At 46.4% G+C, this 18,881-nt stretch overlaps 1 protein-coding gene across 1 annotated transcript in view; it reads right to left on the reverse strand.

Moving 5' to 3' along the window:
• Window positions 1-14,170, reverse strand: part of IGF2R (insulin like growth factor 2 receptor) — a 132,840-nt gene extending 118,670 nt beyond the window's left edge. Inside the window, exon 1 of the mRNA XM_073022295.1 lies at window positions 13,838-14,170. Coding sequence (XP_072878396.1) covers window positions 13,838-13,986 — 149 coding nt within the window. The 5' untranslated portion in view covers window positions 13,987-14,170. The remainder of the gene's footprint in view (window positions 1-13,837) is intronic.
• Between the last annotated feature and the right edge of the window lie 4,711 nt (window positions 14,171-18,881).

An 18,881-nucleotide genomic window follows, 5' to 3' on the forward strand; every position in this document is an offset into this window, starting at 1 on the left:
CCTTTAATCAGACTACTCAGCTCAGCAGAGTCCAACAGTGAGTATTATCCACAACTCAGAAACATTCTACAATCAACCCATCAGGCCCAGCAGGACACAGGGAGCAGCAGAAGTCACACACAAGGCAAATGACTTTAGAAGATGTCTGCTTTTAAAGCAAAGTCTGTGGTTGAAACGTACCCTATTTTTTTAAATTTAACAAGGACAATTAATGTAACCATATAAACCAAGCACACCGTCGGAATCCTTCCCATAAAGAAAGCTCAGATACTCTTTTGCTCCTGACTGGAATCTCACTGCTTCTGCTGAAACCATCCTGGAGAACTGCAGTCAGTTCACGCCTGTTCAGAAGCACAGAGGTCCCATTTTAACCTCATTTGCTTGGAATTTCATAATATCCTGAAAGGTGTTGGCAGATTACCAATTAGAAGGAAGCACACAAGTAACAGACTGTCAGCCAACCCAGAGACAGGAAGGGGTTTCTACTTTCCTGCTACTGTTCCAGCAAGGGCCGCCTTCAAAACCCACCCTGGTCAAGACGAAAGCAATCGAGGGGCAGCAATGAAGAAGTGAATGTAACCCCAGGCCGACACAGCTTCCTGGAGTTCAAAAAGCTTAAAACAGAGAGATGGAGAGCCAGCTTCACTGAGTGAGTTCTAAACGTCTGTCCAAAAATGAAAAATAAAAAATTCAAAATACTATGTCATAGGGATACAGATATAGAATATCTTTAAACTGACATTGGTATCTTAACATGACAGCTCTCAGAGTTTTCATATACGCCATCACTGAATGCTTACAAAACCACAATAGCTTGCGAGATGTAATTTGGAGTTCTTTCCTTTTAAAAAAAAGCTAGTGTCTAAAGTATGTAAAATTCTATGATCAAAATACATGGTATGCTCAGTTTCTTAAAAGAAAACAAATCTTAGAAAACTGGGTTGTTTCCTTTCAACACAAAACATCTCCATGAAGTATCACTTTGTCCCTTCCTCATTTATTGCCATAGAGCCAAACTCTTTTAACATATATCTTAGTTTCCTCAGTCCCCGTAAATCTTGGGGTTATGCTCATTGTCATGTAACTATTAAACATTTTATTACTGGCCTGCAATTAATAATCAACACATAAAGCAAGATAAAGGCAGGATGGGATCAGTAATAACATAAGTAGGCATGTGTGAATCTGTAATTTGGTTTCCTTAAAAGACAGAAACCCAGTTGGTAACACACAAGTGAAATTCACGTAACAAGATACGTGGTCACTAGCTCGAGAAAAGTTTCTCTGAGGCTCCAGCAAGCAACAAATCTAACACCTTGGAGACAAAGAGAACGTGAAGTCTTTCCAACCCGAACACCCAAAACACATTTTCCTACTTTTGACATGCATGCAAGTCCTCTCACAGAACATTCAAGAAATCACCTGGCTCACTACTGTCCCTTCTCAGTATCAGACAGTGTTTCAGATCATACATATCCAGCACCGTCACCTTCAGAAATCCAGACCAGTCTCCTAAACTAAGGAGGAAGGGAAAAAACAGCAGGGAAGAGGAGCAAGGAGGCCAGGTTCCCACACCGGACCTTGGCAGCAGAATGTCAAGAACGTGAGGTAAACCCTGTCGTCAACAACTTTCTATTGCCTACACTAAAACAGAAACAATCTGATTTGCACGAAGACTCCTACCCCGAAATAAAGGCTGGGGAAGCACATGAGTTTGACACAGCATGGCCAGGGCTTATATAGGAAGTACTTCACTTCCTATTCTATCAAACCCACAAAGCTGTGGACAAAGATACAGGGCTGACAAATACAAATAAAGAGAAGCAGGGAAGTGCCAGACGTCAGCTTTTGGTTTTCCCTGAGAGGTATGCAGGGTCTGGAAGGAAGCCCGGTGCATAGAGAGGGATCCGGTTAGAAGCTCTAAGTCAAAAAACATGGCATCTAAGTCAACGTCAGAGCCCACAGAACCGGGGCAGGCAATGGGGACTGCGTAACAGAGGTCACCTAGAATAGTCAGGGGAGAATCCTCCTGGCTACCCTAAGAAAGGTGCCATGAAGGGACTGGGCCAGATTCCTGCCCCAGCGCTGACCAACAGGCTGCGTAAGCCACAGTCTCTCCCAGCTCAACTTCCTCGACAAAACTCAGCTAGCCCTCAAGGACACTGTGACGGAAAAACCCACCACCAGGAACAGAGAGTTTTTGAGACAGACTATGATCTAAAGCTTTCATTTGAATCCAGAGAGAGATCTGGACGGCTTAAAAACTAAGTTTACAAAAAAAGGTGAGTTGGCTGGGGGCGGTGCCCTCTGAAAGGAGTGTCACATGACACTGGCAAAGAACTGGAGGGAGAGCCGGGCAGGCCCCTGTCCGGAGGAATCTCCGCGGAGCTGATGAAGACAGAGACACATGCACTCAGACAAACACTCACACACACACTCAGACACACACGCTTGCACTCACACACTCATGTACTCACACACGCACTCACACACACATACACTCAACTGCCTCCTGGGACTTCTCAGGACAGGCATGGCACTCTGGGCCTGCCCGCCCTGCACCATCCACAGCAGAGACAGGTGAGTCCAGAGCTTCCAGCAGGAGGGCAGCAGGGGAAACAGGACCCGTGCAAACACGCCAGGGCGTGGCATTCCCAGGAGGTGGGCAAGTGCCCTCCACAACAGAAAGCTACCAGAAAAATGGCCGCCCTCTCTCTGCTAGCCTTGGCTCAGATCAACTCAACGGTAGAGGATGCAGGCCAGTATTTCAACTCTAAGCCCTGCTCCGTGACGATTTTCTTCCAATAAGAGCAATTACCTGGGCGGTCTCATACTTCGCTCCTCATATATAAAGAAGAGTTGTAGCTGGGCTAAACCCCCTGCTTCACCATGTGGATGTCTGAGTTCAACCGCCTTTAAGAACAACCCAGCCCCCAGCGCAGAATTCAGACCTTAATACTCAGCCCCCTACTCTCCCTGTCACCAAGGTCCCAAACAACCCTCCCAGACCCAGGGTCCTTCCTGGAGTGTGCGAACTACAAGGGAAGGTGGGCCTTTCTAGAAAACTCGCGGGCTGTCAGCTCAGCTGGGTGGCCCACGACGCCAGTGAGGCCACTGCCAGGTGGTGGTTCCTCACAAAGGCCAATCAGGGGGACACAGGAGAAAGGCCCCTGCTTTGAAGATGCTGGGGCCAAACATCAGACGGCAGAGGGTCCGCAAAGCCTAACACCCAGCTGCTTAACCCAGCTAGGGCTCCCTCTCCACCTTCTTGGAGACACAGAACTGACAGCCTAGTGAGGTCCTAGTGAGAGGTACGTGACCTTGCCTCAGGTCACAAATTCACAAAGTGGCCAAGTCCATGTTAGAAAGAGGCTAGTCCTCCTCCAGAGCTCAGGCTATCTCCATCGCAGCCTAAAGGCAACCTGAAGAGGAAAAGCAGCTACCTTGCTAAACTGCAACCCTTATCTAGGGATCTCGCAGCTCCCTGAGGCAATCCAAGCAATCGAACCTTCCAGGTGCCTTTCAATCTACTGAAATCCGCAAGGGCTCTGGTTTTTACCCAGAGGGAGCCCCAAGTCCCACAGCCCCTGTGACCTGGCCACAGCTAGTCCTCCACGCTCTCTGGCCCCTCCCTCCATTCTCCCAGTGACTCAGCCCACTCAGCCACGCTGGACCCTTGGCTGCCTCTCAACCGAGTCAGACATGCTTCCCTCCGGGTCTGACACGTAGGCCCCTAATCCGCGTGCCTGGTTCACTCCCTCACTTCCAGCCTCTTACAGAAAGGCCTGGGGACAGTGGACTCTCCTATAAAATGGCCCCATCCTCGGGGCCCCACCCCTGACTCTGCCACCAGCTCTCCTCTCCCTCTGCAGGTCCAGCAAAGTCAAGGCCATGAGCTCACGCTGCCTGTCACTCTAAAGGGGTGACTCTAAAAAGACAGAAAAGAAAAGAGAGAAGTGCTGGCATAACTGATGCACTTCAAGAGCAGAGACCAGGTGGAGGGCGGGTGCCTCAGGGGAACAATGAGGGTGACTCACTGGAGTCTCAGACTTGCCACTTCTAGGAAACCCACTTCTTTAGCGCTTCTATTCTGGTGGCTTGGCACTCTATTTGCAGGCCACAGTGGGGTGCAGGGAGTGTTGGGGGAGTTTTTTAAGTACTAAACAGCTGTTTTAAAATGTATAACTGATTCTGGAGTAGAGACAACTGGGCAGATGGCAACGAGGTAATTTTACACACACTCAAAATCCAGTGGTGGGTCCGCTCTGAAGGAGCTCTCTCCTCCTCCCAGCACACAGCAGGCATGAAGAAGGTGGCAGCCCTGACTACAAGACCCTCCTGACCTTCCCTCTAGGCCACAGCCCACAGGCAACTCAAACTGCAAAACAAAGGCCAGTTTTCGCTGTCACACATTCCTGAAAACAGAGCTTTGGCCAGTACTTCCACCACCTCCCTCGCTTCCCACACCCCTCCCTGTGAAGGATGACACTCCTAGGATCTGCTTCTTCATCCTGGACAACTTACCCTCCAGATGTACTGAACAATGGTTGCAGCCCAGGGGATCGAAAAGCACACAAAAGGAAAAAGAAAACTCCCACCACAGGTCTGCAGCTGGCTGAAGAGCCAGGTTCACAGAGCGCCTGGGATTTTCCCCACCCTGGAGGATTCACAGGGAAGTGCCCCTCTGCCCTGGCTAACATGGAGACAAAAATAGGCTTATGACGCATTGCTTTGGGCACCTCGAAAACCTAAGCCACCATACTTTTTTTTTTTTTTTTTTTTTTTAAGTTGCACAGCAAGGTAGAATTTATGAAGCACTTCGCATCCAAGACACTGGCCTGGACACTTTCGTTCCCACTTACAACAGCACCCACGTGCAGAAGTTAGCTGGGACTTCCTGATCCTACCACAGGGAAACAGGGAGGACGGCTCTTCGTGCCCTGGAACCACAACAGCCCCCTTGCTCCCAGCCCAGCCTGGGACCAAACCACAACAGGACCCGGCCTCCACCCAAACTCTACACCTTGAGTTATCATTGTTCAGGGGAATCTGAGTCAGTAAGGACTCCTCAAGGCTGCAAGCCTCAGAACTGCAGAATTTGGGATGCAAAATGGACCCGGAAATCATGGAATCCAGTGGTTTTAAAACTTTTTTAAACAGCGGAAACCTTTCTTTCTCATGAGGAAGTTTGCATGGAATGCCGATCATGAAACTGATAATGAAGAAATGCTGTCTGGTTGAGGCAGAAACCCCAAGACACTAATGGAGAGCGCTGGCAGACCAAGAAACAGGTTATAAAAATAAATCCCTGATGTAAGGCAGCATCTGTAACTTACAGATAAAGCAACTGCTACCACTACAGCACCGATGAACACCGAGGACGTGCCAGGCATTCAAATGTCTCCCAATTCCCACACCCAGCCTACAACATGGTTAGCATCCCACACCTAGCCCACAAACACAGTTAGCATCCTGACTGGACACACACGGAAAGGAAGACCTTGAAGGGTCGGTGACTTGCCCAAGGCCTGTGAGGGGAGGAGTCTGGATTCAAAACCAGGAAAGTGACTTCCAAAACTAACTCCCTAATGAGAGGCTTTCAAGCAGGAAAGAGGGAAAGAAAACTAAGTCCCACCTCTCTTGAGGAGGAAAATGAGATCCAAAAAAAAGAAGTGATTGGACACAGCCGACTCAACAATCCAGATCCCCCATCTCAGGCCACACGCTGCCAGCAGCAATCAACAGGGGTTTAGCAGCTGTCTCTTGGCAGGAATGGCGCTTAGGGGTGACATCAAGAGGGTGGAAAGGACCTCAGGCGCCAAGACCAGCCACAGAGGCACATCCTGCCCATCCCCCAGTCTCCCCAAAAACAATTTGCAGCCAAATTCCAACAACTGCTCCCAGCCCTACCCTATGCAGCTGCACAAAGAGGCAGCCAAGGCCGGGTGGAGACCCACTGCAGAGAGCACGGTCAGGAGGCACTTATCACTGCAAGGTCACCAGCACCACGCAATCATGGTGACAAACTCAAACCAAAGAAACTGGACCCAAGGAAAAAGAATGAATAGGGCAATCAGAACAGAACTTTAAGAGAGATCTTCAGAGGGTTGACAGAAGCTACAGCGTCCACGTAGAAAGAACAGGCAGCTGTGACTACAGATCAGCAGAGATCCTGCAACAAAAGACAACAGGGAAGCATAAGAGCATCTGAACCACGGGAGAACCGGTAAGCAGGGCGACAGCAGCAACCGATATCTGTCTACGTGCCTGTCCACAGCGGCAACCAGATACAAATAATAAATGCAACAGACAAACCAAAGAAGAGTTAGGACAAAGAAAAGCTGAACAGCACCATGAGTAACTTCGACCCAAACGGAGAACATTTTTTCCAAACACATAATACACTCCCAACTTGACTAGGTGTTAGGCCACAAGGGAAATGTCAGTAAGTGCCACCACATTTACCAGCACAATGGAAAACCTAAATTAAAAACCCCCAAAGTTTATTGACCTGAAAAAAACAAAAATCTAAAAATTTAGTGGGTCCAGGAAGTTGAAACAGATAGAACTTTTGAGTCCAAAAAGGAAATACACAGAATTGAAATATGGGGGAAAAAAAAAAAAAAAGTATCAGAATCCATGAGAGTGGTATGGTACTCCACAGAAAGAAACATGAAGCTTTAAATATATTTCTTAATTATGCAAAATGATTTAAAATAAAAGAGCTAAGCATTCAATTCAAACTAGAAACAGGAAAATGATGTAGAAGTTACTGAATGGATAAATTAATAAAATTGCAAATAAATGGTGAAAAGATGATGAAAAAACAAAACACTAGTTCTTTTGCAAAGACTTTAAAAAGGTAAATAAGTCTTTAGTAAATATAATTAAGAAAAAAAAGTACATAAGTAAACATTGGGAATTTTTAAAATTTACCTAGAGCTATAGAGTATCAAAAATATGACAGTAGCATGCTACTTATTTATATATGAATACCTAATTACAATGACAATTTTCTAGGAAAACAGAGATTACCAAAATTGGCCCAAGAAGAAGTAGAAAATCTGAACAGAAAAATAAACTAGATAAAACTGAAACCATAATCAAAAGTCCTCCCCAATGATATTCCACCTAAGAGCACCAGGCCCAGATAGTTTTACTGGTGAGTTCTACCAAACTTTAAGAAACAGAAAATGTCCATCTTATATACAAACTGTTTCACCACATACGAAAATACTAAAAGCTAACTAGCTCCTTCCGCAAAGCAAACATATTACTGATAACAAAATCTGTCAAGAATGGCAGAGCAAAAAAACTGTAGCCCAATCTCACTTAAAAACAGAGCTGTAAGCACATTTCATAAAGTATTAGTAAACAGAACTGGATATATTCATGAAAAAAAATGAACTTTCACCCTTTTTGTGGCATTATTTATATATGTATGTGTGCGTGTATATACATATATGTATGTATGTATGTATTTTTTCCCAATCTGGTTCCTGGCTCCTAACTCCCGCAGTCCTTGTATCGGTCTTTTGTTATAATGTCGGGCATGTCAGGCCTCAGGAAACAATCTCTCCACCTGCCCCTCCTTCCACCTGCCCCAAGGCAGGACTCTCATCTTCCCCACTTTCAGACTGTGGGTCTTAAGATCCTCCCCAGTGAGGGTCCCACCCTATACCCTGGGAGAAGAAATGCTGACCTCCTAAAGCTTCCATAAAAACTGGGTTGGGGGAGCTTCCAAATCATTGAATGCACGGCAGTTCCCGGAGGGTAGTGAGCCAGGGAGGTCACGGAGGCTCCGCACCCCTTCCCCCATACCTCACCCTACACATCTCTTCATCCGTATCCATGGTAATATCCTTATAAACTGCCAATCATCAGCTTATGTTTAATGTTTCCTGAGTTCTGTGAGTCACTCTAGCAAATTAATCAGACCCAAAGAGGCACTGTGGGAACCCCAAATTGAAGCCAGTTGGTCAGAAGTTCCTGAGGCCTGGACTTGCGACTGGTGTGGGTTGGGGAGCAGTCTTGGGAACTGAGCCCCAAACCTGTGGCATCTGACACTATCTTCAGGTAGACAGGGTCGGGAATTGAATCGGCCAGGGGTCCCTGCTTGGTGCCCGGGGAAAAACCATCACACATTTGATCACAGAAGTCTTCTGTGTTAATGACTGTTGTCATGGAATGAGAGCAAAGGAAAAATATGGTTTGTTTTTTCTGGCAACATCATATATAAAAATTAAATTTAAAAAATTGATCCTAGAGTTAAGGAATCAGAGTTAAAACTATAAAACTTCTAGGGGCAGACACAGGAAAAAATCTTTGAGACCTTGGGGTAGGCCAGTGGTTCTGAATTGGGGGTGATTTTGCCCCCTCCCCTCCAGGGCCTTTGATATGTCTGGAGACATTTTTATTTGTCACCACTGGGGGAGAGGGAGTGGTGGAGTGTAGTCTTGGCATCTAGTAGGTAGAGGCCAGGAATGCTGGCTGACATCCTACAATGCCCAGGACAGTCCTCAAAACAAAAAATTCCCCAGGTCAAATGTTACTAGTTCTAGGGTTGATTTCTTAAGCTACCAAAAGCACAAACCACAAAGAGTTACAGTCCATCAAATTTTTTAAAAATCTGTTCTTCAAAGGATATCACTGCGAAAATTTAAAGGCAAGGCAAAGATTGAGAAAAAATACTCATACTACTCACACCTTACTCGTATCTAAGAAAGAACTTGTACCCAGAAGACATGAGGAACTCTTACAGTTCAATAAGGAGAAGACCCCAAAAACCATTTTTAAGGGGTAAAAGGGGCAAATTATGATTTTTAAAGGACGCTGCAAAAAATACCCAACAGTAAGCACATGATGATGGTGAACATCACCCAGGACTCCAATAAATACAAGAAAAGATGTTCCTTTCTTGCTCAACTTGATGAGTCAGCAGAGAGATGAAAACTGAAACCACACTGAGATACCACTACAACTCCACTTGAAAGGCTAAAATTAAGACTGGCAGGTGTTGACAAGGATGTAGAACTGGAACTCTCATACATCACTGGTGGAATTGCAAAATGGTAATTCGGCATTACAGTTTGGCGGTTCCCATAAAGTCAAACAGCCACGTCCACCTCCTCACACACCATTCACGACCAGCTAGGGCATTAGCAAGAACTCTCCATGGCTAGGACAATCAAAAGAAGAAAAAGAACAGCACCTCTCTGCCACTAGGCTCAGTTCTAGAGCCTGCTCAACTCTCTCCCCAATACAATAGTTCATATACCAAGACCAAAATAGAGAAGGGAACATCTCAATTATTTCTCTCAGCCCCACTAGGCTCAGTTCTAGAGCCTGCTCAACTCTCTCCCCAATACAATAATTCACATACCAAGACCAAAATAGAGAAGGGAACATCTCAATTATTTCTCTCAGCCCCATCTTTTAAAAATCTCTCTCTCTATGAAATGCTGATAAAAGATATGAGGCCCAACTCAGGCATTCATTTCCTGGGAATCTGCCAGGATGCCGTTCTGAGAATTAATCCATGAGATCTAATGTAACCATAATTAACAACCTTAGGCATCCACATATACTTATCGTTGAAAGAAATGCACACACACAAATGGATGTGATCCAGGTTTAACATGTGGCCCAAATTAGACATATAAGCATTGTTCCTTTGGAAAAATTACAGGGGAAAAAAAAATCTCCTTAGAGACAGTAAGTAAACCAACCTCAACTCCCAGCTGGCTTCATTATTCTCTTGTCCTCAACAGAGTAAAAACTTTCTAGCATTTATACCTAAACAATTTGGGGAAAACTTGTTCTGTATAAATTTTAAAGTTCTTAACTACCTAAATCTAGCCATCCCAATGCATTATTTTATCATTAATGCACACTGTTAAGATCTCACCCATTAAGCATCTTAACACCTAACTAAAGGGCGGAAACTTGCGTATTACGTATATAATATGACATTTTACAAAGTTTAAAGCATATGGTAATAAGTAAAGCTACTGACAAGCTGAGGTCACTTTAGACACTGTTGCTGGTTTTGTATGGCCTGGCCTCTGCTCCTCTCCTCCTGAATGCCCTCTCTTCTTGCTCTATTGTTCCTGCCCCCACTGGCCTTCAGACACTCCTTCCTGCCCCAAGTCTTCTCCACAGGCCAGTCCCACAGCCTATCACACTAGCCTCAGGAAACACATTTTCTACTAACTTTGTACTAGCATATCACCTCCCAAGAAATACCTACGTAAGAATCATTAACTTCTAACTCAGCACAGGGATCACCTGGCACAGTAATCCACTTGACAGTTAACACTTTGCTGAGTCTCTCCAAAAACCAAGCACTTATTTAAAGCACTGCTTCAAGCCAGATACACTTTGGGAAACTTGCCTTTGTCGTGCCTGACTGTTCAATGCACAACTCATAGAGGGCAGGCCCCTCCACATGCGTGGACACAGTGAAAGCTGCTGCTGAAACGGTGCCACCTCCTTCATCCCTCCCAATTACTAACTGCACCAGGAACTACACCCCATCCCAGGAGTGCTCAGAGCCAAAGGTCACCTTGACGCTTTGCCCCCACAAGGTGCCTGGCAGGCACCCCTGAAGCAGGCCCGGATGTCCCTCTTGTTGGTCTAAGCGACTGCAGAAGAAAAATATTCTCTCTAGATTCTAGAGAGCTGGGCTTGGGAGGAGAGGTTGTTTTCCGGGAAATCCAACTCCATCTTTTAGAGACAATGAGAATTTACGGCTAGAATTCTGTTAAAGCCATATGGTGTCTGGGCGCTCCAAAACCTTTGCAAGGATAATGACTTTCTGGGGACCATACAACAATGAACAAGAATACTATCAATGGAAAAACGCATTCCACGTTTGAAACGATCAATATACAAACATTTGGAATGTGATCCTTCTGTACATTTGGGACTGCCTCCATGTGACCAAGCAGCAAAAACAAATGGGGACATTTGTAGGACTCGACTTTTCATGCTTACACTGGAGACCTGGCAGAATTATTCACACTTCAGCAAACTGATGCCCAGGAACAAAACTAAAACGTAGCTTAACACATCACACTTTGGTGACACGTCGTAGAATTTTTTGTATCAAATTAAACAAGAAAATCGACTTACTTTCCTATTCCTCAACTACATGCTACATTTAAGGAAATTTTAGCCAATTTTATCTCATAAAAGTACAGAGGACTGACACCTCCCCTGTCCCAAGAAAAAAAAGTTTTCAAAAAGTATTTAAGGAGAGGTATCAATTTAAAACAGGAATATAAACCAGACATAGTGGCTCACGCCTGTAATCCCAACACTTTGGGAGGCTGAGACAGGAAGATTGCTTGAGGACAGGAGTTCGAGGCCAGCCTGGGCAACACAGCAAGACCTCACCTCTATTAAAAATTTAAAAAATAATAATAATAAGCCAAGCGGGGTGGCGTGCACCTGTAATCCCAGCTACACAGAAGACTGAGGCGGAAGGACTGCCTGAGCCCAGGAGTTCACGACTGCAGTGAGCTATGACTGCACCACTGCACTCACGCCCGGTCAACGCCGTGAGACCCTGCTTCAAAAAATTATAAAACAGGCACAGATAGGAAGTTCACTTTGCACACGCTGGGTTTAAAGTAGAGACTGCAAGTGGCTATGGAGAAGTCTGCATGTGCAACTACAGGGAAGTAACAGAGAAAGAGGTGGGTGAAAATCCACCTCTGAAATGACTGGCAGGTTTGTTGTCCTAAGAAAATCTAGCAGAAAAATTACACACAACTTTGAAGGTATTCTAAGACTCCAAAGGGCACATCTTCTTATATTCACAATGCATATCAACCTCAGAAACCTCTTCAGCATTCGCTAAGTATGCCCACATGCGACAGTGGCGAGAAAAACGTCAAGATACAAAGGCCATTCCTACTGGACCAACAGGCCGTGTTCCACCTGGACACGAGGTTCGTGAACACAGGTTCAAGACACTGCCATGACTAAACTAATGCAAAAGTAAGGGCCCCATTAATTCGCCAAAGTATCATCAGTCTGACCTTGAAGCCAACCTTAATCTTAACTGTGAAGAAACAAATTTCAATTTGTTAACAGGACCAAGACTTCAACCTCACTAAGCCAGCTGGGTTAATTTCTTATTGTATTTATTTCTTTATTTTTAATACAGGGCCTTGCTCTGTCGCCCAGACTAGAGTGCAACTCGACTGGATCACAACTCACTGCAGCCTCGACCTCCGAGGCTAACGCTATCCTACCACCACAGTCTCCCTTAGCTGGGAGTACAGGAGTGTGCCACCGCGCCCGGCCCTCATTTTCATATTTTTTGTAGAGACGGGGTTTCGCCATGTTGCCCAGGTTGGCCTCCAACTCCTGGACTCAAGTGACCCGCCCACCTCGGCCTTCCAAAGTGCTGGATTCCAGGCGTGAGCCACCACGCCCAGGCGAGTTAATTTCTTATTTTTGGTCATAGAAGCCAGTATTCCAAAATGCCTTCCTCCAAATGTTGGTCTCAGCCTGAGCTGGTTTAAGTTGCCACCATTTCTCTGTATCACGCTAGTTACTGGAGTAACTGTGTATCTTAGGGTAGCTAACTGGTCTATAAACTACACTGTCACAAACTCTCCCTCCATCCACCCTTCCCCTTCCAAAAAAGGGAGAATAAAAAATATGGGCCTTTCCAAAGAGTTTCTATTGTGAGATCAGCCTCACCCTCCTTAGAATAATTTCTGCATGTTCTGAACACAGGGGTGCTAATAAAACTATCTCTGATGCAAAGGAAAAATAAGAACCCCCATAAACCCTACCACAAACTCCAAGTTCAGCCCAAAGTACGCTCAACTTTGTTTCATTCTGAAAAGCAACTTGTTATTGCCAAGGGAGAAACTTGTCTGTTCAGAACTTTTCATCTTGTTTCCTTTCTACCAAAGTCTAAAAAAAGTAAATAAAGGCTGAATTTTCCATCATCCTAAACATTCCAGAAAAGAATGGTCAGAAAATTCATGGAATTCGAAGTTCCCCTGGTTCTGGACTGCTGGCAGCTGCGGGACATGCACAGCCCTAGAGGGGACTGATGCGTTATACAATCATGGTTCCCAGAGCAAGATCCACTAGAATAATCCGCCCCGAAGACAATGACATCATGTGAGCAACGAGGCAGGAAGTTGGGCTCAGAGAAGTGAAGGGTCAAGTCTTGAGAGCTCACACTGGAGGACACCCCCCTGCCCCCAATCTAAAGAAGACAAAAGTCACCGACTGCTAAAAAAACAAACCAAAAAAAACTACTTTAAAGAGAAAATGAGCCCACGGGGGGAAATCAATCAGCAAATGAAACCACAAACACTCAACTCCAGGACCATTCCTGCGGGCTCCGACGCCCCGGTGAGCCTCTCCACACCAAGGGGCCTCACGGTGCCCCGCTGGCGAAACTCTGATGCAAACGCGCAGCGGGAACAAAGCGAAGTGGAGTTCCTGCCTCCAACTTTCCCGGACACCCGGCCGCGCGAGGGCAGCCGCCGACCCCGAGGGCCGGGGGCAGCCCCTCTGCACAAAGCCGCCCCCGACTCAGTGACAGCCACAAGTGGCCGGCCGCGGGACTCCAGGAACGCCAGGACCGCGTGTGCCCCCGCGCCCCCCGCCACCCCCGCCGGCGCACGGGACCCGGTGGGGCTCCCGGACACCACGCAGGCAACTTTCCCTTGGGAACGGGGCGGACCTGGCGCGGACCGGAGGCGACTTGGAGACCCCAGGAGCTCCTCGAGCGCTCCCCGCCCCCCACGCCGGCCGTTCGCCCCGGGCACCGCGAGCGGAGCCTGCGTCCGGGTGGGCCACCCACCTGCACAGCTCGGGGAACGGGGCGGCCTCGGCCTGCGTGGCCCCCGGGGCCGCGACGAGCAGCAGCAGCTGCAGCAGGAGCAGAGAGCGCTGCGGGCGGCCGGCGGGCGCGGGCCCCAGGTGGGAGCTCCGGCCAGCGGCGGCCCCCATCGCGCCGGGCCCAGGCTGCACGGCGGGCGCCAGGTTGATGGCGCGCGACTGCTGGGGGCCGCGCCCGGGACAGGGTCGCGCCGCCAGGGCAAAGGCAGAGGTGGAGACGGAGCCGGAGCTGGAGCCCGAGGTGAGCGCAGCTCGACTGGGCTCGGCGACAGCGACAGCAGCAGCGGCGGCCCCGGAATCGCGTCACGTGACAGCCGCCCGGCACCGCCCCCCACCCCCGCCCCCCGCTCACGTGACTCCCTTGTTCAGGTGACCCCCGCCCGCCCGGGCTCCTCCCAGGCCCGGGTCACGTGAGCGCAGCACGCGCGGGACAGGAAGCGACGCGGGCGGGGCGCAGGCGCCAGGTGCCTCCCGGGGCCTGAGCTTCTCGGCGGGATGGGTGAGGCGCGGGTGCCTGGCCGGGCCTCAGTTTCCCCTCCCACCGCGCCCTGCTGGATCGTGGCGGGTGCTTCCCAGCTTACAGCAACTGTTCCCAACCTCGACCGACGGGTAGGGGAAAATAGGGAACTTGGATCAAAGTGCCATGGAGGTAAATGCCTTCGCACAGTCTCGTGGCAGCGGATCCGTGGGGGGTGGGAACACACTTTAACTGGCCATCGAGTCACATCATGGGGGTTTACAACCTTGGCCCATCAGAGCCTCTCAGACCTTCTGTGGGAATGTTATTTCCCAAGCGTGGGCTTCCTACAGCAAGGAAGGCAGCACAAATACAGCAAGGTGAAAGAGTGGACAAAAGTGTCACTGTCAAGCAAGTGCCACTCAACGAAGCTTTATTAATTCACTATTTGGATGGCCATGAGCTAGCCACAATGAAAGTAGTACGATGAATCTAAAAGTCTTGAATTTAAAAAATTCACTTTCTTTCAGAGCAAAGATACAAAATAATCATGATTGAAAAGAGTAATCATCATCATCATAAAAGCTCATCTTTTTTAGTGCTTATTCCATACCAGACATTGCTAAGCATGTAAGCATGAATCTTTAAAAACCTATGAGATGGGAACCTTCTTATAGATGAGGAATTGAGGCACAAGGATATTGAGTAACTCACTCAAAGACACTCTGGGATGTGGTAAAGCTGGAATTCAAACACATATAAATAATCATGACCCAATAATAGCTAACATTTCTTGAGCAAGTAATTATGTACCCATTACTGAAGTGTTCTGACACTGTAATTTAGCTCATTTAATCCTAACAGTCCTCTGAGAGGGGTGCCTTTATTGCACCCGTTTTGCCGATAGGGAAAGTGAGGAATGAAGAAATTAAATAACTAGTAAGTCTTGCAGGTAGTAAGTGAAAAAGCCAGGGTTTGAACCCAAGTCGGTCACAGGCCTGTGACCTAACCGCTGTGCTATTCATCTATTGCCCAAGAAAGGGAAGTGTTGTAGTGATTCAAAGGGAGAGGTCAGGTGTGAACTGTGGACGTCGAAAAAGGGTTTGTGGTGGCCGGGCGCAGTGGCTCATGCCTGTAATCCCAGCACTTTTGGGAGGCCGAGGTGGGAGGATCACAAGGTCAGGAGATCGAGACCATACTGGCTAACCTGGTGAAATCCCATCTCTACTAAAAATACAAAAAATTAGCCGAGCATGGTGGCACGCGCCTATAGTCCCAGCTACACGGGAGGCAGGAGAATTGCTTGAACCCGGGAGGCAGAGGTTGTAGTGAGCTGAGATAGTGCCACTGCACTCCAGCCTGGGAAACAGAGCGAGACTCCGTCTCAAAAAAAAAAAAAAAAAGAAAACGAAAAAGGTTTGCGTTTTGCAACTCCAGTGTTATAATGGATACAGGCAAGGACCATCAGTAAATACTAAAACCATCTGGTGAAAAATTATTGTGAAACAGAATATTCTCTTTGTCTCAAAGTATCACCTTCAAAGTATATTTCCTTAAAAAGGACAAAATACATCTTCACAATGGAAAGATCTGTTAGAACCACCTTAATCAAATGATTAAAGCTAGTATCACCAATTTTTTAAAAACTAGCATTTTCTGCTTTCTAAAGCAGAAATGATGCAATAAAAAATGCAAAAGGGTGATATTTAAAAGATGGTATAATCATAACTCAGATGTGGAATGAACATGTATCAAAGGTATTCCTTAGCTCATTCATTAATGTTAGAACCAGTAACATGTCACAGCTGGTTCAAAGGAATATCCAAAGAGAATCCAACAAATATTCAGGCAGTTAGGAATGCTGAAAGATTGCCTATAGTTGGAAAGTTGGTCAGTAGCCATAGGTCAAAAAACAGCTGCATACCCAATGGACACAATTTGCATTTCTAAAGACAAAAATCATATATATTACCATCACTATTCTACAAGTTACAGAGTTGTAAAATACCTCAAAGACAATGGCAGGCACAAGACCCCATAGAATCAGATAACACGAAAGAGTGTACTAGACAACAACTAGCATTCCATTACAGTTGACCACTAATATTTTGGGTCCATTTCAAAGTCTTTCACAGTTATTCCCTACCATACACACTATCACAAGTAGTCTTGCCAAGTTTAACTTTAATTAAGACAAAACAATCAACTTCAAATTGTGAAACATATGACTAGAAAACTGAACTGGACTATTGCAAAATATTAATGCTCTGAAAAAAACTCTCTTCCAAAAAACAACAAAAAAAGTGGAAGTGCTATTCTAGATCCTTGTAGCAAGCATAACCTGTGGGTCAAATGTGGTAAGGCAGCCGTTTTGTAAATAAAGTTTTGTGGGAATACGGCCACACCCATGTGTTTATGTATTATCTATGGCTGCTTTTGCCTGCAATGACACAGTTGAGTAGTTGCAACAGAGACTGTGTGACCTGAAAATCCTAACGTATTTTGCCATATGACTCTCCGCAGAAAAAGCTTGCCAACCTCTCTTCTAGATCAGTGGTTTTCAAAAGTGTGGTCCTTAGACAAGCAACTTTTGTGTCACCTGCCAGCTTGTTAGAAATGCCAATTCATGGGTCCTGCCCCAACCTACTGAATCAAAATCTCTGGAGATGGGCCCCAGGATATTGCTCTACCAAGCTCTGCAGGAGATTCTCATACACATGGAAGTTTGAGAACCATTGTCCTAAATCAAAGGAGGCTAAAAAGGCATGATGAAATGCAATGCATGGTTCTTAATTGGAGCCTAGACTCAAAAATAGGAAGGTAAAAGGGACGTTTGGAGACCACTGGAAAATTTTTATGTAAATCGTATATAAGACACTTTAAAGCAGCAGTCCCCAACCTTTTGGCACCAGGCACTGGTTTCATGGAAGACAATTTTTCCACGGATGGCGGAGGGGGGTTGTAGGGGATGGTTTCATCAGGCATCACAAGGATGGTGCACCCCAGACCCCTCACATGCATAGTAGGGTTTGCACTCCTATAAGAATCGAACACCACCACTTATCTGACAGGAGGCAGAGCTCAGCGGTAATGCCCTCATTCTCCTGCTGTGCGGCCAGGTTCCTAACATGCCACGGACCAGTGCCAGTCCAAGGCCCGGAGGGTTGGGGGACTCCTGTTCTAAAGTCAAATACTATAGGGCATAATTCTCCTTTATTTCATTTAAATTTTCCGAAAAACCTTTGAGGAAGTAGAGACTCGCAGATGTCAGCCTAAGACCCCCTGTTATAGGCTGAATTGTTTCCCCTAAAAGGATACGTTGAACTCATAACCCCCAGTACTTCAAGTGTGACTTTATTTGAAAATAGGGTCATTCCTTATACATAAATTATGATGAGGTTACACTAGAGTAGGGTGGGTTCTGAATCCAGTATGACTGGCGTACTTACAAGAAGTGGGCAAGAGACACACAAGGAGAAGGCAGCCATATGAGAATGGGGGTGCCATGCATCTACAAGCCAAGGAACGCCAAGGATTGCCAGCAACACCAGAAGCTGGGACAAAGGCATGGAACAGATTCTCCCCTAGAGCCTTCAGAGGGAGTGTGACCCTGCCAATGCCTTGGTTTTGGACTTCCAGCCTCCAGAACTGTGTGAGACAATTTCTGTCATTTTAAGCCACCCAGAGGTACTTTGTTATGGCAGCCTATGAACACAAATAGCCAAGAATACAAATGTCCCTCAACTGATAGGACAGATCCAGGCTTGGCATCCAGGTGCTCCAACCGCCGCCCTGTTTTGATGACCCAGTCTTCCTGCACCTGACATTTGGCCTGACTTTTGGAAGCACAAGCTCAAATGACAGACCAAGGACAGAAATAGCAGCTACTGAGGATGTCCCCGCATGGTGTCAAGAGCAATAGCAGGGGCAGGTAACACTAATAGCTGCCCCTTTGGAACACAAACCATGAGCTGTCAAACTGATGGCATGCACGTATTGTTCTGAAACCCAAACAGAATCTCACCCCAAAGACCCAGGGACTTTTTAGAACACCCAGAAAGGAGCATGATTCTACCAAAAGACCCTCAAAACACATTGCGATTCATTGTAGGCTTTTCTTGATTCCTAAGATCATAAACTGCCAAGAAAAAATGTACAGTAGATAATATTGAATCAATGTTAAATTTCATGAGTAAGATAAAGCTACTGTGATTATATAGATGATGTGCTTGTTCTTATGTGATACATGCTGAAAGTGAAGTGTCATGATGTTGGCAACTTTCAAATGATTTGTGGGGAAGAAAAGAATATATGTATGGATGGCAGGCAGATGTTAAAAATATTAGCAATCACAAATGGAGATGAAGAGTATATCAGTGCTCTTGTACTATTCTTTTGACTTTTCTGTAGGTTTGACATTTTTCAGAATGAGAATTGGGAAAGAGATCTCATCATGAAAGAGATTGCTTTTGAGTGAATCTGGAAGAATAGGAGGAAATTTAGGGAAAAGATGTTGCAGGCAAAAAGAACAGCAAGTGCAAGGCCATGA

This window comes from Chlorocebus sabaeus, chromosome 13, assembly GCF_047675955.1.
Source record: "Chlorocebus sabaeus isolate Y175 chromosome 13, mChlSab1.0.hap1, whole genome shotgun sequence".
In the NCBI taxonomy this organism is placed as follows: domain Eukaryota; kingdom Metazoa; phylum Chordata; class Mammalia; order Primates; family Cercopithecidae; genus Chlorocebus; species Chlorocebus sabaeus.